The 23,098-nt window shown below is 42.6% G+C and overlaps 1 protein-coding gene across 10 annotated transcripts in view; it reads left to right on the top strand.

The window, feature by feature from the left end:
- Positions 1 to 23,098, top strand: part of TNIK (TRAF2 and NCK interacting kinase) — a 409,664-nt gene that overhangs the window by 296,838 nt on the left and 89,728 nt on the right. For all 10 annotated transcript variants that reach the window (XM_063621578.1, XM_063621584.1, XM_063621583.1 and 7 more), the window contains 2 exons: positions 3,415 to 3,481; positions 7,071 to 7,275. In XM_063621578.1, coding sequence (XP_063477648.1) covers positions 3,415 to 3,481; positions 7,071 to 7,275 — 272 coding nt within the window. The remainder of the gene's footprint in view (positions 1 to 3,414; positions 3,482 to 7,070; positions 7,276 to 23,098) is intronic.

The raw sequence follows: 23,098 nt of genomic DNA, 5'->3' as shown, positions 1-23,098 counted from the left end.
GCTGAAATCAAGAAATCCTCCTGCCTCAGCCTCCCAAAGTGCTGGTATTATAGGCATGGGCCACCAAACCCAGCCCCAGGGAAGAATTATTTTGCAGCTAGCAGGGACTTGAAGGAGTGTATGATCAGCTTAGACTCAGGAGTGGGAGGTTGTGAAGCTAGGCCAAAACAGTGGCTCATCTGCAGTTAATAAGATGTCAATTAGACCCTAAGGAGCTGGGAGGCCAGCCCAAGCTGGAGGAACTAGGCATGAAGAGAAATACATAGGTCAAACTCAAAAGTTCCAGGACTGATTTTTCAACTGCTCCTTGTCCATGGTGGTCTTGGGCTACTCCATGAAGTCAGAATTTTTAAGGGCATATTTTAGGGCAGTGTGTCAGACATGCAACCATTAAATGCTAACTTCTCTCAAAAGGACATTTTATTATACTGTGAATATATAGCATAATTTAAGGCTCAGACTGTTTTCAGATTCATATTCTGGGTTCAAATTCTAACTCTGCCCCTTGTCAGTTATGTGAACATGACTCCAGTTTTCTCATCTTTAAAATAAGATTAAGAGTATACTAATAATATCTACTGCCTCGAATAGTTGCAAAGATTAAATGAGGTAATGCCTTTAAAATGCTTGACATAATGTCCAGGACATAGATGCACTCAGTAAATATCAGTTATTCTTATTTAGGCAATTACTTATTGACTCATACTTTTTCATCACTTACTCAGAGTACTTTGTGAGAACTCATGACCCATCTCCCTCTGGGGTGTAAATAAAAGTGAGTGAAGCCTGTGCCTCAGGTTGTTTCCACATTTTGCGGGGCACAAACTCTGGAATGTGACTCAGAGCTCACCATGCCATGAAGATAGATCATTTTTAATGTGTTTGTTCTCTGCAGAGTGGAAAAGTAAGACTCTTGGGAATAGGTATATTCGAGAGTTATGTGGTAATTTGAGGACTCTAAGCCTGTTTAGGCTTAGGGCCACTAGAATCACAGTTCTAGTCTCCTTTTTGTCTGCTCCCCAAGGAGTGGTGTTTGATCAAATGAGATCTAATTCCATTTGCTCAGTTTAGTCAAATGACTTAGTTTGCTCTAATATTACTTTTCACTTAGTTGTTCTATGACCAACTTTTGGTAGAATCAATCAAAGCAATTCTATTTTGCATTGTTTTGTGATTTTTTCAACCTGATATTTTTTCCTTAACATATGCTGACACATGCCAATTTAACCCAGTAATATAAAAGCAGTCAAAACCAAATTTTGGTGAAGTATTAAATATTAAATTGAGGAGCCTGACAAATGAAGGCTTTACCCTAGAGAGTAGAAGTAATTGGAATAATTGTGTGCTTCTTTTCCTTGCTGTAATTTCCTTTATTAGATAAAATTTCTGCATTTTTACTTTGAAATCTGTTTATTCATTTTGAAAAAGTTTGGAATATTTCATTTTTAGTGTAGAGCATTAAAATACTTTATGCAGGTTCTTTATATTTTGGTGAACTAATATTTTAAAAATAAGTAGCCTGAAAGCTTCATACATACCTAAATGTATGAAGCTAAGTTGTGATTTAAAAAATACACTTGAACTCATCAAACTTTTGGCTTTCTTTTATTATCTCTTTAATGGCTAGTGTGAAAAGCAAGGCATGTTTATCAAATCTGAGCATTCTCACTGCGTGACTACTGCCTCCTGGTGGTAACATAACTAAATTGCAGTTTCAGTTCCTTTTTAGGGATGTGCAAATGTCTTCAAGGTTGTAATTATTAACCTACAGCTATGAAGAGATAGGAGTAATGTGACACCTTCCCTTGCTTAAAAGCTCCTCCAAGGGTTCCTCATTGCCAATAGGAAAGTTCTCAGCATGGCATTTATAAGAATCAGTGAGCCATTTCATCCCTGCCAGCCTTTCTCCCTCCATAAGGTTTTTCTCACACCCAGGCACCTAACTACTCACAGCTCATTGTTTCCTGAACATATTATGCACTGTAATACTGCCAGCCTTACTTATGTGGATATGTTGCTTAGCGTGTCCTTTTCCCTCAACTGCCAGCTGCTAACTGCCTGGAGAAGGGCCACTGACCTTCCAAAGCCCAGTTCATTTTTTCTCCAAAGACTTCAAGTCTCTTCCTCCATTATGACCAGTGGCAGTAGCTGTTCCTTTCTTTGATATCTCATTGCTCTTTATATGTACTGCTATTTAGCATATAATATGTTGGAAAGAACACTGGTTCTTAAGTTGGAAAAGTTCTGAATTGAATTCTAAATCCAAATCCTAGATTGACCTTTTATTAATGAGATAACATTGATTATATTACTTAACCTCTTGTAACTTCAGTATTCTCACTTGAAAAATAGACACTAATTTGGAGGGTTATTATGAAAAATAAACGAGAGAACAGAGTAAAATATCTAGCAGTAGTGACTGGTGTGGGAGATATCCACTAAATATTCCCTCCCTTTCTTCACAATCATGGAGGCGCTGATATTTACTCATCTCACATATTAGATTTGATCTCTTCCAAAGCAAAGCCTCAATCTTATTCATTCTCACATGTAAACTGCTTCCCATTATGCTGAATTAAAGGACTGTCCCTAGTGGATCAATCAAGACACATTTTAAATATATATATATATAAATAAATATATATAAATATATAAATAAATATATATAAATATATATAAAATATATAAATATATAAAAATATATAAATATATAAATACATAAATAAATATATAAATATATATAAAATATATATAAATATATAAAAATATATAAATATATAAATAAATATATATAAATATATATATATATATTTTTTTTTTTTTTGAGACGGAGTCTCGCTCTGTCACCCAGGCTTGAGTGCAGTGGTGCGATCTTGGCTCACTGCAAGCTCCATCTTCCGGGTTCACGCCATTCTCCTGCCTCAGCCTCCCGAGTAGCTGGGACTACCGGTGCCCGCCACCACGCCTGGCTAATTTTTTTTGTATTTTTAGTAGAGACGGGGTTTCACTGTGTTAGCCTAGATGGTCTCTATCTTCTGACCTCATGATCCGCTTGCCTCGGCCTCCCAAAGTGCTGGGATTACAGGCGTGAGCCACCGTGCCCGGCCAAACAAGTTATTTTTAATTGAAATTAAATTAATAAAAAAACTAAAAAGGATTATTTTTTAATTCCTTATCTTCTCATGTGAACATTAGGCACTGGGGACAGATACCTAGAGTCAGCCGAGACAGCCTTGAATGTGGTTAATTTCATATACTGATGGGAACCATTAAATCAGAAGCCTGGAGACTGTTCCAATGCTGTGTTAACCACAACTCTTTGGGTGTCTATTTTTTTATATATAAGAGACGGGGTTGGGCTTTACTGAGCCATAGCATCTTTTTGTGCACTAACATGCTGGGATCTTTCTTCAGATGAGACAGAGTATGAGTACAGCGGAAGCGAGGAAGAAGAGGAGGAGAATGACTCAGGAGAGCCCAGGTATGAGAGCAAAAGCCAAGTCTTCTAATGTTCACATTCTGAATTGTGCTTGTGTGAAATTCACTTTCCTTTTGATTTATAGGTTCGTTTTTAAGAATCCACTAGGGTGGTCTTATTTAATTTATTGCCCATGAACATACTCATTAATTTGGGAAAATTTCCCTAGGCAGACCATTAGGAAAATGTGGAAATCGGCATATTCTTTATCTTGTCCCCGAAGATTTATGGTCTCTATCCTAAGAGCTTGTTTTCTTACATATGTAACATGTAGAATGGGTAGAAGGCTAATTATCTGGGCAATACAGGACTAAAAATGCTTAAAACTGCAACTTTCTAGAGACCTAAGTGGTATTTTCGGACTTGTGTTATTCAGTTCATTACTTCATACCTTTGAGAAGCCCATTCAGGCAGCCACTGTCCTTGTCACATGCCTTGGTATTTTCACTGCAGCCTAATCCAGGAGAAAGTGATTTTCAGAAAATCAAATCATATGTAGAGATAAATTCCAAACAAATACTTTTAGGCCATTCCTATTGTCACCTGTTGGACCCCAGAATCCAGTGCTGTTTTATTGTCATGCCTAAATTTTGAATTCCACTTGACTTTGATTCTTACTTTCTTCTAGTCTGTGTTTGTAAATAATTAAGGTTAGTGTGCTTGCACTGCCAGGATGTATCTTTGGTGAGTGAATTCAGCTTGGTAAGTCAAGGAGGGCAGACCCACATCCCATGGTGTCATGCAGTATACCTGTGAAGTAAGACTTGGGGGGAATTGCACAAGCAGAAGACTCACCGAGTGTGGCCTCCCTCCTCGAGCCATCCAAGGAGTGGACCCTAATGCTCCAGAAGGATCAGTTCCTGTTCCACTGAGGGACAGCTTTCTGACCAACCACTGCTAGAATGAGCCAGATAGCATGTGTTCTTTTTTTATGCTAACTCAGACCTACTGAGCTGGGTTCTTGCTAAGCTTCTATAAGAAGATGGAACTGAGCTTTCAGAGCCATCCAGTTTTTCTCTCTTCACCTGCCACAGGATTCCTCAAGGTCAAAGACTGAATACTTCTTTCCTACCATCTGATACATAGCATGTTGGCCGCCCCCGGTTTAGCTACATAAAGAAGATTACTGCCAAGTAGTGACATAGAAAATGAACATTCCTGAAAGGCAGAGGACCAAACGCCCTGCTTTCAGAGAAGTTGTACACCAGTGTTCAAAAGCTTACCCAAAATCTTACTGTGTCAGCCTTCTGACCACTTCCTGTAGAACTGAGAAACCCTGTCTTTCTAACACTTGCTAAACTGCATATTAGGAGTCACTCAGGGAGCCAGCCCAGCCGTACCTTAACACTTCTATAATTATAACATGTCATTATATCATGCTGAAGATTATGTTCCAAGTCCTGTTGTTGGTTTTTTTTTTTATCATTATACTTTAAGTCCAAGTCCTGTTTTTATGGACACATCTAATTAATCTTCATAAAATCCTGAAAAATAGAAAAGGACAATGGTTATCTCATTTTAGAAATGAGGTGACACCTTAAGGGTTGCAACCAGGTCACACACAGAGTTAATGATTGAGTCACTAACACAGCTCAGATCTCCTGACATTGATTCAACATCAATTAATGGAGCATCCTCGTGTGCATGGGGGGCTGGGTTCCCAAGCCCCCTCCCCTTTGCACAGGGCAAGTGGCCTGTGTAGATAAGCACCATCGTTTGGGGTTTTAGAGTTTGACACAAAGGCTCTAAGTTTTAGAGAAGGCTTGTTAGTAGACGCCAAGCATCGTCTATGGAACATCATGAACAAAGCCTTTTTATGTATTTTCATGGCAGTATCTCACACAGCACACTAACCACTCTCCAAAACCAATCCTTGGTCCTCTTGTTAACTGCCACCAAACCTGCTCCTCCCCCAGCATTCCTCATTCCTGTTCTCGTTACCACCGTCACCCAGCCACCAAGACAGAACCTGCAAGTCATCCCTCACTCCACATGTCAGATCTGTCCGCAGGCTTCGTGACCTCTCTCCCCAAATGCTCCTTCCCTCCTCCATCCCCTCTGCTGTCATCCTGGGTGTGTACCCACCCCAGAACCACTCTGCAGTAGCAGTCTGACTTGCTGTGCTTGCCCCTGTACCCCTTGCTAGGTCATCCATTCAGCGGCCAAACACATCTGCTCATGTTGCTCTTCTGCATAAAACCTTCCCGTGCCTGCATGGCTGTTGTGGCCCCGCACCTATCTCTCTGACCTCCTGTCAAACCCTTCTCCCTCTCATTCACTCTGCTTTGGGAAGCCGGGCCGGTGTTCAGTTGCTCAAAAATAGGGTGCACACCTGTTTTCCCCTCAGGCCTCTAAACCTGCTTTTCCCTCTGCCTGGAATGTTCTTCCTTCTTTATCAACTGCCTCCTTCCCAGAGATGTCTTCCTGACCACCCATCTAAAGTAAGGCCTCAAAGCTTACCTCAGCTCCCTGCCACTGTCACTCAAACAATTACAATTTTGGTCTTCTATAGAGCCTGTTAATACCTGAAATTATTTGTACGTGTGTCCCATAAGAAGATAACTTTAAAGAGGGAATTTATCTAGCAACTGCCATATCCTTAGAGCTTACTACAGTGACTGCCACATAGCAGGTGCTCCATAAATATGTGTTTAATAGATTTATTTCAAATGGAAGCTTCCAGAAAGATTAAAAGGGCTAGATTTGAATAAACAGAAGTCATTTCTCAGCTCCCTCTTAGGCTGCTGTGCAGAATCAAGGAGTCTGTAACTTTTAGTTGTTCACCTGTGAGTAGGGCAGCCCAGGACCACCAGCAAAGTAGGTAGAACTGATTTATGTCCTCTCGATCTCTGTCGCATGCACACACATTCATGTACAACTGCCATTTTACAGAAGAGAAAACTGTTGCCTAAACAGAATCTAGGAACCAATGAGCTGGGTTGAAGTCCTAGCTGCACCTGCTGTGGCCAGAGCCAAACCAAGCCCTTTAAGTGTGGTATAGTCAGGCAAACCCTGACTTGGACTCAGCAGGCTTGGGCTCAGATCCTGGCTCTGTGTCGACCTTGACCCAAGTGTTTTCCATCGCTGGCTCATCATGGCTTCACAGGAGCAGCCTGGCCTCTGCCTCATGGGGTTTGGTGTGAGGGGGTGGAGTGGGTGAGGCTGATCCGTGCTTGTCTAAGTAGAGTGCCCTTGTTGCCCACCATTGTCCATTTTTATTGAAAATAATCCAGTCTGGGGCCCATGGCTTGCACACTGGCTAAAGTCTTTAAAAACAAATCTTTGCCACGTCCCAAGGGTGAGGGAGTGGTGTGGACAGTCCTGGAGAAAGTGACAACTCTGAGAATGTGACATCCCTCTGTGGATGGAGGCAGCATTTGTTGGCCACAGTCGTACTGAAAGGGAGGCAGGTCTCTTATCCTGATGCTGTTTCTTTGGGGTGAATGATTGAATTAGCGGAGGATCTAGGAGCCTGTGCTCTTCTTTTCCTGTGTGTGGGTGAATCATTTGTCCTGCTGTCCTCCTCCAAGGCCTCTTGGTAGCCATGGCCCCTGCCCCACGTGGGATCCTGATCACTCTCTCCTACCCACAGCTCCATCCTGAATCTGCCAGGGGAGTCGACGCTGCGGAGGGACTTTCTGAGGCTGCAGCTGGCCAACAAGGAGCGTTCTGAGGCCCTACGGAGGCAGCAGCTGGAGCAGCAGCAGCGGGAGAATGAGGAGCACAAGCGGCAGCTGCTGGCCGAGCGTCAGAAGCGCATTGAGGAGCAGAAGGAGCAGAGGCGGCGGCTGGAGGAGGTGAGGACCTGCTTGGGCCACCTCTGACCCCAAGCCTCTCAGTTGTGGTCACTCTCCAGGCGTTCCCTGGGGGCCCACATCCCACCTGTGAGCACACAGAGCTTAGAGGCACAAAGAGGTTGACTGCAAGGGCAGATAAGTCCTGAATGCTGTTACAAACAAAAGGCTTCCCTTGCTTTTTGTGGTGGTGTGGTCATTTCAGAAAAGCAGGTGAAGGCCGTCACCCCTTCCTGTCTTGCCCATATATCACCTTTTCAGCACCTTCTAAGCTTTACTTAAAGTCACAGCCCCTCCCTCCAGCATGTCCTATTTCCCTGCCCTGCCTTATTACTTTTACACAGCCCTTAGCACCTTCAAATATACTCTACATATACTTTTACATGCCTGAATGTCCCTACTGGAATTTAAGCTCCATCAGGATAAGGAGATTTTATCTCTTTTATTCCCTGATGTATCTCTAGCATGTCATAGATGCCTCATAAATATCTGTGGAATGAGTAAATTAATATATGAATGAATGGGTCAGTAGTTGACAGGTGAAACATAGGTATTAACTAGATCACAGTGAATAAGCGGATAAGTGGAATTTCAAGTATGGAAGAGTAGGACCTGCCTATTGATGCTCTGAATGCTAGGAAGAATGTTTCACAGATCCTTTCCCAGACATCCCTTAGTACCCAGGGCCTGTCCTCCACCCTGTGGGCAAGACCTGCCTGTAGCAGCAGACACTGCTCATCTGTTGGGAAGCCATACTGCTAGCCACAGTTGGCTGCATGCCTTGTCCTGGGCCAGACTCTCACCTTGTGGTCTTACAGACATTTGTTAAAGCGTCCTTCCCAGAACTTTGCCCAGATCTCTCAGGCCTCCTTCCTCTGCCAGATAAATCAAAGCCTCTAGACAATTAGGAAACCGAGAGAGCATATCTATTGGGGAAGTTGGGCAGCAGATGAAAGGCGCGCTAACTGCACGGTAATGGGATAGTAATTTTACAGGTTTCCCAAACACCAGCTTGCTTCTCATTAACGGGCTTGCAGCAATTCACTTGCTTTGTCAGGTGGCCACTGAAGACTTAGAGGGTGGTGAATTGCAGTCACCAGCAGCAGATTGCTTTTTAAGTGGTACATCAAGGTCCAGCCTCCCTGGTTTAAATCAGTGAGGGCCTCAGTTCCAGTTTGCAGTAAATCCCATCAACCTCATTACGTCCCTTGAATATCAGTATCAGTCCAGCAACAATAATACTCAATGTTTACAATTATTGAGTGATTTTAGTATGTCAAGTACCAGGCAGGATGCTTTGCTTATAGCCAGTATCTCATCTACTATCATTATCTCTTTTCCTATATCGATTATCTCTCGTGCAAAACTCATATAATCCCCATTTAACAAAGAAGAAACTGAGGTTCAGGGAGGGAAGTAATTGGTCCCATGTTGCAGGGTACCGTCTTTAGTACTTTACACGAATTGTCTCATTTAATCCTCACAATAATCTCCAGTCTAAAGATGATGCAGCTGAGTCTTAGAGAGGTTAATAACTTGTTAAAGGTTGAGAAGAAAACCAGGTTTCAGATCCAGGGGATTGGCCTGCAGAGCCTAAGCACCAAGTCACTGCATGTGTTCTGTCTCTCTACTGATAAGTCAGAGTTGGTATGCTTTTCTACATCCCTCATCTGGCCTCTACGCCTATGGTCTTTTACCCTGAATATTTAAGGAGTTCTGCGCAAGGGCACAGAATCTGTGCTGAACAGATGCTCACCTTTGACCTGGGTTCTGTCTCGTGCTCCCAGTCAGAGCTATTGCCAAGGCCTCCTTTGTGTCTCTTCTCTTGTGGCATTTGCTTGAACCTCTACCACAGAGCAAGTCAGAGTTCAGCTCACTGAGACATGTGCATCCAGAGACACACCCTGTCAATCCTGGCTTGCACAGAAGACGTCCGCCAGCATGCATGAGGGCACAAGCCTTTTGCTGTGTGTACCAATGGACATGAGCCTTGGCTCCATACCAGAAGCAGGAATGCTTCCGGCCACAGAGCATTGATAGATTATACCAGCTTTCTCTTTTGATCCTTCATCTTATTCTATAGTGCAGTGGAGAAGAACAAGGAATACTAAGTACTCAGACAGCTGTAAATTCTGAACCCCTAAGTCATGACATTCTCTCGCACCAGGAACTCTTCTGCTGTGTCCTGCTCCTGCCAGGTCCCCTTCTATGTCTGCTTCCCTGGCCTTTGGTGACCACTTGTGTTTCTGGTGTCCCGAGTAGGAACTTGGACTACGTTGTCACATAGAAACTGTTAAAGCCCATAGTTCAGCTTGAGAATTTAGCTTCATTGTGAGTCATTTTTCGTTTTGTAGGAAAAACATTCCCACTTAGCTACCCCTTTGGTCACACAGGACTATGTAGGTTGTAGCTTTTGTATTTGGTGATCTCAAATGTCACCTCCCACCAGAGAGTTTCTAAGGAAGCCCTGCACGTCCTTTACTATTTATGAGTAATCATGTGGTTTCGGCTAAGCTCTAAATCAGTGTCTATGTATTCTTAGAAGGACTTTGAATATACATGAATGTGGTCACTGATCAGCTTTATGAAAAGGACGTGGCTTCAGGCCAATTAAATGGTGGAGAGAAGACTCAGCTTTTGACCAGTGTTGAAGTACAACCTATAACAAAGTTCCAGGAACTTGATTAAACCCAGCTAAAGTGAATGAGTCCATCAATGGTGAGAAAAAGTACAAGGAGGACCTCTTCTAGTTTTACTCAGCTCAATAAGGATTTCTAGTACTTGGCATAAACAAAATACATCGTTTCATTCTGTATCATGGAGTTAGGATCCAAGAATGGGAGCCTTCGGGGTCAAGGCTTCTACTCTGGTAATCTTGAGCAAGTTTGTGGTGATGTTTGATTCTGCTCAAGCATTTTGAAATGATATTAGTGATTTATATATGTGTTTCAAATTGCTGAGCACATTCTATACTTTCATTTTGGGGAGCATGGCTTTAAGTCACAGGAATGAATCAAATAGACCCCAGAAGCACCTGCTCCCTGGTAGTACGTTTTATTCTCTCGAGACTCTTTCAGGACACCAACATTCTCATGTAGTGCCCCTCAAGACCATCCTAACATTGTCCAGTTATAAAAATAACCAGTTCTATCTGGCCAAAAAATATACACTTTGGCTCCATCCCATGAATGGTTTTTTTTTTTTTTTTTTTGAAGAGATATCACCTGTATCTTATTGACCAGTAATTGTGGAGCATTAATGTACAAAGTAAGAGCCTGGCAGCCTAAAAATGTAAATGCTCTCTAAGCCTCTAACTTTTTATCGTGACTGAGGCTTTCAAGGATGTTAGACTCAATTGTTGTTGCTGTTTTTAAGCATGAGGTTGAATTAAAACCTTTTCCTGGGGTCTGTAGGTAGTCATTTGACAAATATTAAGTGAACACCTCTGTTGTGTGGGCACCATGCTAGACACTAGAAATACAGTCTCCCATTGTGACGATTAGATCTGTGAGGGAAAAAGGCACTAAGCGCAAATAATCAGCCAAGTAATCATTTATCATCATAGCAATGACTGCTATGGTGGAGGAGAGTGGCATGCTAAAAGAGCATGCCACAGCGGGGGAGCCTCACCTGGCTTGGTCAGAGTCCCGCTAGAGGAGGGAGTGGGGCATGGAGAGATACCAGGCAGGGAAGCCATGGCACAGTCATGCAGGGCTTTGTAGACCATGTTGATTACTTTTGAATTTTATTCTAAGAAGAGTGGGAAACCATTGATGTGTCTTCACTAAGGGAATAGAATCAGATCTGCCTTTTTTCAAATGAAACTTTGGCTGCTGCAGTTGGTGCTGGAAAGAAGCAAGAGTAAATGGAGGAGGCAAGTTAGTCCAGGCCAGAGAGTGTGATGCTTTGGACAGATGATGGTAGAGTGGGGATTGAGAAAAGTGGACACGTTTGAGACAAATGTAGCCTGTGGACCATGCAGGATGTGCAAGTTGATTAGATATCAGGGATGAGGAAGAGCAGCCAACAGTAATAGTAGTAGTACAATCCATGCAGTTGGATTATGTAGAGATGGCCATAGAAGAGGGGTCAAAGATAAGAAAAATAGGAATTATTGGTTTGTGGTAATAAAAGTACACATGAGAAGAGAGTGTGGGCCTGAGCTCTAAGAACTCAGAACAGGCAAGGAAGAGACAGCAGACAAATTTGATAAGGAAGTGGAAGGAATGCCTGGAGAGTTTGATGCCACAGAAGCAAAGATTTAGTATTCAAGCATAAGGATGGAATTAAAGGGGCCAGCTCTGCAGAATGCTGCTCAGAGGTCAGGAAGACAACAGCATCTTTTGGTTTCAAATGACAAAGAGGATATTTAAAACATAGTTTTTGTGTAATACTCCCTAGAAATGCTTTCATTTACTGTCTGTTTCTGGGAAGGGAAGCAACCTGCCCAGGGAGTCAGTAGATATGCACTTGGAGTGAAAAGACGTCAACTTTTGAGGGCCACCATGTACTACTACTACTACCTGCGTGCCCTGGCAGTTCTTATTCTCCCCACACCTCCACTTCCTGAGCTCTACAGGGATGTCAGTAGCAAAGCTTGTTCCCACCACCAAAGTTGTCCTGAGGATTAACCAGAAAACTGGATATAAAAGAACTTTATTGACTGCCAAAAGCTGGACAGACCTCACTTTTGAGGACTGGTCAAATTCAGCTTAAATACTTCTTTTTTTTTTTTTTTTTTTTTTTTTGAGACAGAGTCTTGCTCTGTCGCCCAGGCTGGAGTGCAGTGGCGCCATCTCGGCTCACTGCAAGCTCCGCCTCCCGGGTTCACGCCATTCTCCTGCCTCAGCCTCTCCGAGTAGCTGGGACTACAGGCGCCCGCCACCACGCCCGGCTAATTTTTTTGTATTTTTAGTAGAGACGGGGTTTCACCGTGGTCTCGATCTCCTGACCTCGTGATCCGCCCGCCTCGGCCTCCCAAAGTGCTGGGATTACAAGCGTGAGCCACCGCGCCCGGCCCAGCTTAAATACTTCTAACGAGACCCACCTTATGCTTGTGTTGGAATTCGTCATAATTCCATACTCATCCATTTGCTGTCAGCTTTTTGTTCACATTCTCTGTTACCATACATTTTTCCTTTTTTCTTTTTCTTTTTTAATTATTTTTTGAGATGGAGTCTACTCTGTCACCCAGGTTGGAGTGCAGTGGCACGAGCATCTCAGCTCACTGCAACCTCCGCCTCCCAGATTCAAGCAATCTTTATGCCTCGGCCATCCGAGTAGCTGGGATTACAGGTACGCTCCACCACGCCCAGCTAGTCTGTGTGTTTTTAGTAGAGATAGGGTTTTACCATATTAGCCAGGCTGGTCTCAATCTCCTGGCCTCAAGTGATCTGCCTGTCCTGGTCTCCCAGAGTGCTGGGATTACAGGTATGAACCACCGTGCCTGGTCACCATTCACTCTTCTCTTAGGGGGTAACCAAGCCAGTCTCACAGCAGTTCAGCTGTGCAAGCTGAAGCCCAAACCCAGAGAAGCCACTGGTGTGGAAGGTTGTTCTTTGGAACCTTAGTAGCTTCTTCCAAACGCTCCTAGACAGCCTCCACCCACAAAAGAGTGGTGAGGTGGTGGGAAAGCTGCAAGTTTCTTTAAGAATCACAGTGCAGGACAGCATATTGATGCTCTGGAAAGTCCTGGGACAGCAGAGCATTTGGCAAAATTCGGTAGAGAGTGACATTGTATTTTGGTTAACAGCATGGACTCTAGAACCTAAGACTGCCAGGGGTCAAATCCCAGCTTTCTTCCTTATTAGGTGTGTGACCTGAGTAAGTTTTTTAACTTTCCTGTTTTACAGTTTCCTCATCTGTAAAGCAAGAAATAACAATAGCATTTACCTCATAGGGCTTCTGTGAAAATTAAATGAGTTAATTCACAGAAAGCCTGCCAACATCACTAACACATAGTGAGCCCTCAATAAATATGAGTTGTTCTTGTTATTGGCGTAGGTGCCTTTGACCAAAGTCAAGAAACAAATTTCCAAAGTTTGAACTCCTTTATGTGCTACAGTAAAACCTTTTTGGATTTATTAAAATAAATGTAAATAGGTAAGCTTCTTTCCATGCTTCGGGAAGAATATTTGTTATAATACTGGGAGGAATTCAGTTATATCATTAAGAGCAATAAATGTCTAATAGTTCTTAGATGGCCAACTTTAGGTTCATGTAGAGGTAAAATACACTATCTTTACAGGCCAAGGCCAAGATTTAATCCTAGCTGTGTGGTCTTTGGCAAATTACTTAACCTCTCTGAACCTCAGCTTCCTTACATGCACATTTGGTAAAATAATATTTACTTTTCAGGATTGTTGAGAAGTAAATGAAACCATAAATACAGAGGACTTGGTACAATGCCTAACACAAAAACTGGATTGATATTCTTGGGTGAATATTTTATTGTTATTTTGGAACTGATGATTTCAAAGTATAGTACTGTTAATTTTGTTTTTCATTTTAATGGTGCTGTCTATAGATAGCATTTCCCCATTCCCTGTCTTCCTTAATTCCTTAATGTACCTTCCCTGTTTTGTGTAAAACCTTGACTTTTTTATCCCCTTTTGAAGGCGTTTTTCCAGAGCACATTTTCATTATGTCTTACTGGGCTGTCTGTCTGCTGGTGACTTAGCCTGCAGTCCTGGCCTTGTCAGGACAAGGAGGCGGCCCATTCTTCATCCTTTTGCGGATGTCTTGTTTAGCTTGTTTAGTAGGGTCAACTGCCAGCTTGGGAAGTCTCCTTTTCCCAGTGAAACCTAGACGACCTTCCCCTGGAGAAACTGCCTTCTGATGGATTATCTCATCAGTATTTCTTGCTGTCATTTCCAACACTGCATAATTATGATCCCATCATTGCCACCAAGTGGCTGCATGAAATTTCATTTGCTAACAATATCTAAATAAAGTTCATAAGAAACAGAGATCTTGTGCTGAGTGAATAACAAGTTTCTTGCATCAAGGAAATAGTACCTTCCGAGTGACCCTTTCACCAAAAAGGTGAGAACGTGGCAGTTCAGTAAGACATTGCCCGGGTTTGAATCTCAGCTCTGCCACTTACTGCCTTTGTAATTTTGAGCAAGACATGACTTCTCTATGCCTCAGTTTGACCATTTATAAAATGGGATGTAATACATACAAACCACTTAGAACAGTACCTGGCACTGAGTAAACACCTGAATAAGTTCAAGGAGAGTGTTACATGTGAAGGGAAGAATCCTGCTTCTCATTACCTGCTTTGTTATTGCTGCCCTGGGTCATCTCTTTCCAGGGTGAGGGCTTGACGCTGAATGCAGCCTGAGCAAGTACAGTGGGCACAAGCAGGAGACAGGAAAATCGTGTGGGTTTTTGCCAGTGCAGCATTTCTACCCACTGGACCACACTCCCAGGCCCCAAGCCAGAGGAAAGCACTGTGAGCAAGAATAATTCCCCCGTCTCAGAGCCTGGAGCGTGGACACATCAGCACTGCCGAGAAGTGGCCCTTAATTCACTTAATCATTAACCACAGGTGTCCCAGTGTGTCCTGTGAGCAGTGGCTGGCTAGTTGGAGGCAGCGCAGCTTTTTATTCCTGGATGTCATTAGCATCAACACAAGATTGAACACTTTCTAGCTGGGCTTTTGCTCTGTTATTTCAGTAACTGAACAGAAATTATGAAACAGCTGGGAACCATCCTGGCAAACCAGATGCTCATTGTCCAGGACAAAGCGTGCCCATGGGCTTTGGATAATGGTCAGTAATCGCATGCACATGTAAATCACACTTGTGTTTCAGGGAGCCGTGTCATCTGCATGGATATAAGGAAACCCCACCTCCCAGTGGTTCCCAAAAGGGCTTCTTGTTCTAACTTATGTGTTGTGCCAAAGGAGTTCTGACTTTGTCCGCTTTGTCACCTGGATCCTGTGATGGGAGGGGTTTCCTGCCACAGTGCGGAAGTTGGGCTGACATCCCTATTTTGTAGTGTAAAATGCTACTGAAATCTGGAGTCCTTTTGCCCAGGCTCCTGCCTACGCTTTTAAGACATAGGAAGGTAGAGTACGCTACTGTTTTACACTTAACAGCATTTCATACTGAAAAAAACCTGGAGTTAGGCAGTTGCTGATCCTTGGTGTATCTAGAGTACCTTGCATGGAAAGCAGGGATGGCTTTTTAGTGCCTGCATGCAATGGACATCACACAGACCTACCTTCCATTGTCTGGGGTCTTCACAGAACCACCTTTATTACATCTAGTCTACATGTTCTGTGTATTCACAGTCTTCTTAGTTATTCCTAACCATAGAACTATGACAACAAAATAGTTTCATATGAAATCTTATTTCACATGGCATTTAAATCGAATTGCTTTTATTTTGACTCTTGTTTTCTTTAGTGAGTGGTTTTATAGAATCATAGAGGCTGGGGAACATTAGGAACCTCAAAAGTGATCTCAGCCAATTCTTCTCTCAAAGCAAGAATTCCTTTTGCAATATTCTTCAAACAGGGTTATCTAACCTGTTTAACATATAATCTTTCCTTGTATGTCCGTGGGCTTGAGGCAGCACATTCTATTTTTGAACAACTCCTAATGTTGGAAGATTTATCTTTTCATTGATTCAAGTTCTTGTGATATCCCTGCATTAATACAGGTTGTGCCAAATAAAACTAAAATTCCCTGCATCTCTGCCCTAGAAATGTGTGAAGACACTAATAATGTTTTTCTACAAATGTTACCAGTTCCTGCAACCTTTCTACATATAAGTTAGCATCTTTAGTATCATCTGGGGAGTACTGGAGTGGCCCTCTCTGTAAACACTGTATTAATAAACTGGTTTATAACTGGCTTGTCTTCATAGGACTCAGTCTGAGGGTCTCATACTAAGGCTTCAGAATGACGACAGTAGGAATTTGGGGATTTCACCTGCATTTGACTTTCGCACTAACATTCAGAGTCGTAGATACTAGGGATGTCCATCAGGCCATTCTTGCTCCTCTGTATGATACCCAGGAAATCCCATGTGGTTGTTCTCCCTGGAGAAACTGAGGCTCAGAGACGTTAAGGAGTTTGTGAATAATCACATTGACTAGCATCCATGGAAGAGGCAGGATGAGAATTCCTCCACACGCCTCCGTGAAGCTCAATCTGTTTAGAATTGTCATGCCTGTTTCTGTGTCTGCAAAGACCAGTTTGCACACCTGTACTTGACAGTGCTTAGCCATGGGGCTGTGTGCTAATCAAAAGTTGGCCTGTGAGCACAAAGAAGAGGCTTCATTTAGGCAGTAATTTTTCAGGAAAGCTCTCAAAGGGTAGGTTGGATAGTTTATCTCTCATGGTGTAAAGTAGGTGTAGAAAGAAAGCAATGAGTTATATCCAGCCTGTTGAGCTTTCCCAATGTTCTCTGATTACTATTTCTGAGAACACTGGGAAAGCTATGGTAGCTTTAAGGTAGGTAACAAGTTAAGGTAGGTAACAAGTAAAGACAGAAAGGGGAAAATGGCAACTTTAAAAAGCATTAGAGAGTATCTTTTACTTTGTATATACCATGTGTCAACCTGCTTCTTGTGGACCCAAATGAGGCAGCATGGCAAGAGCCAGGCACAGAATATAAGTCCTGGCCTTGCCCTTACCAACCGAGTGAACTTGGGCAAGATATTGGCCTAGACGTGCCTCAGTTTCCTTATCTGTCAAATGGGGGTGATGACAGTATTACCTGCCTCAAAGGGTTTTGGTGAGAATTAAATGAGTTAATATGAGTACAGTGCTTGGCATCATAGGATGCACTACATAAGTGTTCTTCATTATTATTCATAGTTATTATTCTTTTTGTTTTTATTTCATTGTCATATAGTGAATTCAGAGGTGCCAGACTGCTTCCCCATCACTCTTGTGTCCTTACATAAAAAATGGTTTGGAACCCCAGTTTTAGTCACAAGGAATCATGCCCTTACCCTGTAGTCATTGGTTTATAATGATGTTCCCAAAACTAAAACTTTAGCAATGTTAAATGGGAAAACGGAATGCCCAGAAGCTGGAATACCTCTCATCACAAGTATAGCTCCCGTGAAGCTTATACAGAACAGTCCTATTTAAAGTGAGGGGCATGTGTGATGTGCAGTCAATTCAAAAGACCACAACTGGGTCCTTTCATTCTGAGTATCTTTGAACAGAGAGCCCCTGGGTGGAGGGGATGGTTTGAGGTACTTCCCAAGGAGCCTGACTTGATCTTGCACCAGCCGTTTTCTTGTCCTCTGGGGGCCAACTCAGGTCTTCCGCAGTCACAGTGGGGTTTCCTCTCACCGCTTTCAGGGGGTCACCCAAGATGAAAAGCAACAGGAGCTCTCCAAGGGCAAATAAGAATTCTGCTTCGTTTCACTCTGAATGGTTAGATTTTTGCTTTGCAATGTAGCATCACCTTACTCAGACTCTTAGAATGAACAGATTTGCAAGATTACTTAATCTACCCCCTCCTTGAAAGTTTAGCTGAAGGTGACTTACTCAAGGTCAAACAACATTCACTCATACATCTTTTTTTTTTTTTTTTTTAAACGAAGTCTCACTCTGTCACCCAGGCACGATCTCGGCTCACTGCAAACTCTGCCTCCCAGGTTCAAGCAATTCTCCTGCCTCAGCCTCCCAAGTAGCTGGAATTACAGGCACGCACCATCATACCCGGCTAATTTTTGTATTTTTAGTAGAGACGGGTTTTCACCATGTTGGCCAGGCTGGTCTCGAACTCCTGACCTCAGGTGATCTGCCTGCCTTGGCCTCCCAAAGTGCTGGGATTACAGGTGTAAGCCACCACACCCGGCCATCAAACACATATTTACAGAGCGCTGCTATGTGGTCTTCAGTGTTCATACTGGTGGCAGTGCAGGACCAGAATCTAGTCTGTTTCCAAACCATTTTATTCTTTTCCCCAAGCCCTGTTGCCTCTCTTGCCTACTCCTCTCTCCCAGTGACACATTGCATTGCAGCTATAGGATACTAATTCTCAGATGTGGATATCACTTGAGTCCATATAATGGGAAATGTGATGTATATAAAAGATGGACCAGGGCCAAGGTTTGTTTCTCATTTTTTGGCTTATATTCTTCTTTATGAATTTTCCTCATCCCAAAAGGAGGACTTAAGGTGCTTAAAGAGATTAATACAGCAATTAAAAGTAAAATAAACAAGAAGACAACGTAGAAGGGAATATAAAGTAGAAAGGAGAAAGAAGATGCAGGCAGGAGCGGGGTCAGTGCACAGAATGCCTGCACAACGTGGCATCCAGCGCTGTTGCCTGGGGTGGTCACCAATCTGCTCTTAGGCCTGACACTCAAGAAAAGAGACAGATGTGAAGTGGTGGAGATTCATGTTGTCCATCAGATAAGAGTATACCAGTTACTCAGGCAAGCTTTCTGAGATCGCACCAAAAACTATAAACTTGCCCTAGTAAGTAGTGCAATGAATAATGTCTGAGGTAATATTCCTGGCATAAATGCAGTGGTTAGCTTTATTCAGCTATTTTGAAGACATCATAAAATGCAATTTTATGGCATTGCAGTTCATCAAAGTCACTTCTATGAGAACTAGAACACCCTGGTGTAGATGCGTACTTTTCTGCTTATCTAAAGTAATCTAAGAAGAGCATTTAAAGAAAAAAAAAAGGAAAGACTGACTCCACAGCCCTTGTGAGGAATATGCATGAGGATTATTTCTTAAAACTAGACCTCTAATAACAATTCAGAATTTAAGGGTTGAGGTGATATTCTCTGCAAGGAATTTAAACAGCAAAAATTCTACATAGCCAATTTGGGATAAATGTATTACCTTTGAGGGCCTCCTGAATAACAGGGACAAAATTGCTATTCCCTCATTAAAATTAACTAACAAATTCACATGCTTGAAAGTGTAGCCACACAGCCTCCACCTAGAGGTAGAGTGAGGGGAGCGTTCATAGGGAGGATCAAAACTGCCTCCAGTAGATCCCCAGATCCAGCAATCCCACCACTGGTACATAGCCAGAGGAAGGGAAGTCTGTGTGTTCAAGAGATAGCTGTGGCCGGGTGCAGTGGCTCATGCCTGTAATCCCAGCACTTTGGGAAGCCAAGGAAGGTGGATCATGAGGTCAGGAGATCCAGACCATCTTGGCTAACACGGTGAAACCCCATCTCTACTGAAAATACAAAAAATTAGCCAGGCGTGGTGGCGGGTGCCTGTAGTCCCAGCTACTCGGGAGGCTGAGGCAGGAGAATGGCGTGAACCCGGGAGGCGGAGCTTGCAGTGAGCCGAGATTGCACCACTGCACTCCAGCCTGGGTGACAGAGCGAGACTCCATCTCAAAACAAAACAAAAAAAAAAAAAAAAAAAAGCTGTGCTCCTTTGTTTATTGCAGCACTATTCACAATAGATAAGGTATGGAATGAACCCGAGTGTCCATCAGTGGATGCGTAAATAAAGAAAATGTGGTACTTATATAAAATGAAGTACTATTCATCCATAAAAAAGTGAGATTCTGTTGTTTGCAGCAACGTAGGTGAACCTGGAGGACATTATATTAAGTGAACGGTGCCAGGCACAGAAGCACAAATACCATATGATCTCACTCACTGGTGGAATCTAAGATGTCACTCTTATAGAAGGAAAGAGTAGAATAGTGGTTACCAGAGGATTGGCAGGGGGCAGTGGTGACAGACTGGTCAATGGGTGCAAAGCTGTAGACAAGAGGAATAAGTGCTGGTGTTCTATTGCATAAGAGGATGGCTGAAATTCACAACGTATTACATATTTCAAAATAGCTATAAAAGGTTTTTGAATACTCTCATCACAAAGAAATGATAAGCGTTTAAGATGGTAGATATGCTAATTACACTGACTTGATCATTACATAATTTATATATGTATCTAAACATCACATTATACCCCATAAATATGTCCAATTATTACATGTCAATCATAAATATTTAAGAACTTTTAAATATTTCATGCCTTTCTCTAATGTTTAAAATAAGAAATTTAAAATATTTTAAAATAAAAATAAAAAGGAATTGTCGTAGAAAGAAATCATCCTTGGTGAACATCAACAGAAGACAAAAGGGACATGAAGTCCCTGATTATCTGCTCCATAGAGTAAGGTAACAGTTGTTAGGGCCTGGAAAACTTTTAACAGTAGGTTCTATCCATCATCTCTCCACCGGAAAAAAAAATTAAGAAACTTTTAAGAAGCCACTGAATGTCCAATTTTAAGGAATATATCTTTTGGCAATGCCTACAAGAAGACATGGATGAAAATATACTTCTAGGCAGTTCAATATAGGTGGAGAATCTGCCAACAGTTTTAGAGTAGTTGGTTTAAGCCATTCTTTTCCGATAGCAGGACCACTATCTTCATTATATATAATCTGAATAAGATCTAGGAATGCTATTTGATTCTCCCCTTTCCCTTTTTTTCCAGTTTAGACTCATTCCCTTATTTTATTTTTCATGCCTTTAAGATGGCAAACAGATACATGCCAGTGCCAACTGTAGGTGACTCTTTTTAGAAGAACATTCTCCAGTTCTGTCTGTGTTCAATATAAAAGAATGTTCCTGCCAATAAGAGCTACTTAAGGAGGGCATTAAAGAGTAAAGGTCTGGCACAAAGCTCTGCAGGGCTTTCCCCTCTTCTATTACTTATCCAGTTTGCAGTACTCAACACAACAAATATCACTGGTGGCTGGCCTGATACGGAAACAATGCGAGATAAAAACAGGTGGAACAGAGATCTTGCCCACAAACAGCTCTCAATCTAGATTGCAAAGTTGGTAAGATATATTCAAATAACCATACTATAAGGTATGGAAAGGTAGCCATACCATCAGTATTGATAGGAGGGAAAATTCTACAAAGAAATTTAAGAGGATACTATGTTGTCTTTTCCCTCAAGTTTCTTACTCTGTTCAGCTCAACAAACTCTTAGGTGCACCTGCCAGGTGCCAGGCCCCCGTGTGAGGGGTTGGGGTACAGCAGAAATCAAGCACTGGCCTTGCCCTCAGAGAGCTGCTTCTAGCAAGAGTCATCAAAGCTTTGTAAAGGTGTCTGCCTGAGGCCAGGGACTTGGTCTTGCATTGATATGTTTTTTTTATATCCCCTCCCTCATACGGTTCCATGCACAGGAGGAGAGAAAGCAAATATCTTTTCAAGAATGGCATTAACATTGAGACACAGCAGCTGGAAATTGGCAGGGTGCCCTCAGAAGGTTGGGAAAGTGATTTCTTTTTCCAACCTCACCACAGGAACCAAAGCCCTGGCAGATGCCTCCATGTGTTAGCGGCGGCTGATCCGAGTGAGATCATTATTAATTATTAGTTACTTTTGAGTGTCTTTCTCAGAAACTACAGAGTACTGGGGAAGCCCAGACGCTCTTGAGTTGCAATCAATACTGTATACACCTTGCACAGGGACCTGAGTGGCATGTAATTATAAAACAGTATTGATTCCTGGCAAAGGGGTTCAAAATATACAAATCCTTCACATAAAAATCAGCTAACTCTTCAAAGGGCTTGATTATTTTCCTTTCCTTAAGAAAGAGACGGATGGTTAGAGTAAGAAATTTGAAATGTTAGCTAAATTAGGGCTATTTCCTGCCAGGATCCAGATCTGTACACATAATTATTTTATTCTCTGTGCTGGCACTGATTCACTTTGGTTGAGTATTGGAAATGTCTCTGTTTTGGGTCTGTAATCCAAATTATTCAGTCGGTGCCTATGCTGATGTTTTCTACTCGCATCTTCCTGTATTATTTTTCTATAAAACAAATACTCACATGTCTGGGACTTGCCTCATGCTGGTACCCACCCCACTCCTGCTTTTCCTGCTCTTCTCTATCCCATCGTCCACTGTGCCCCTTGGCCGGGGACTTCACCTGCCCTCCTACAACCTATCGTCACCAAATCCTGCCTATTTTATTTTGGCCTAATTCTAATTTCTGTTTCTAAATTGGTGTCCACTGAAGTCCTATTAGAATGACCAGCAACCTGTATAGTTGTTAGTCTTTATTCCTCTTGGCTGTGTCTCCATCCTCAGCAGTGATTATAAACATGGACTCTCATCCCGCCTTTGCTGAAATCATCGATGCCCTATCATTTTATGCCTAGATCCACAGAATGGCCTTGCACTGCTTTTCAGCTTCTAGTCTTGCCCCTTTCCATGGCTGGCGGGGAGGCCTTTTGAAAATGCAAGTCTGATCAAGTCATTTGGCTGCATGAAGTCCTCCAATAGCTCTCCTTCTCCTGCAATCAAAGATGGAAAAATCATTGTTGATCTGGAAGTGACAGAAACTGAGTCTTAAGAGATACAGCTTATCTCCCAAGACCCAGAGGTTATTGGAAGACAGCAGGTCCAGAGGATTGCTGTAGGAGCTCCATCGGGAAGGCTTCCACATGGGCTTCTCTGGCATTCTGAATATCTGTGGTTGGTTTAGCTGGGGCTGAGACACAGAACTTATGTACAAAACTATCTCCCTGGTTGTGTGGGCTAACTTCTCAGTGTGACACAGTCACAATTTATTCTACTCTGGGTACCTCATGTTTCCTAAGCCATGCAGTGAAGTCTTGTTGAGAATGTGACAAGGGAATGGACCCCTTGGTATGTCTCCTCTGAACTTCATATATGAGGAAAAAGAAATCCCAAAGCCAATAAAGGATCTGACACAAAGGGTCAGCCGCCCCTCTCAAAAGGCACACTAATGCCATGATGTATGGGAAAAGACTTGGTAATATGTGACAATCCTGTGCATTGCAGGATGTTTGGCATCACTAGCCTCTCATGGTAAATGCCAGTC

Source organism: Symphalangus syndactylus, chromosome 17, assembly GCF_028878055.3.
Source record: "Symphalangus syndactylus isolate Jambi chromosome 17, NHGRI_mSymSyn1-v2.1_pri, whole genome shotgun sequence".
Taxonomy (NCBI): Eukaryota; Metazoa; Chordata; class Mammalia; order Primates; family Hylobatidae; genus Symphalangus; species Symphalangus syndactylus.
Note: the sequence above shows the minus strand (reverse complement) of the source record. Positions and strands in the feature narration are given on the sequence as shown.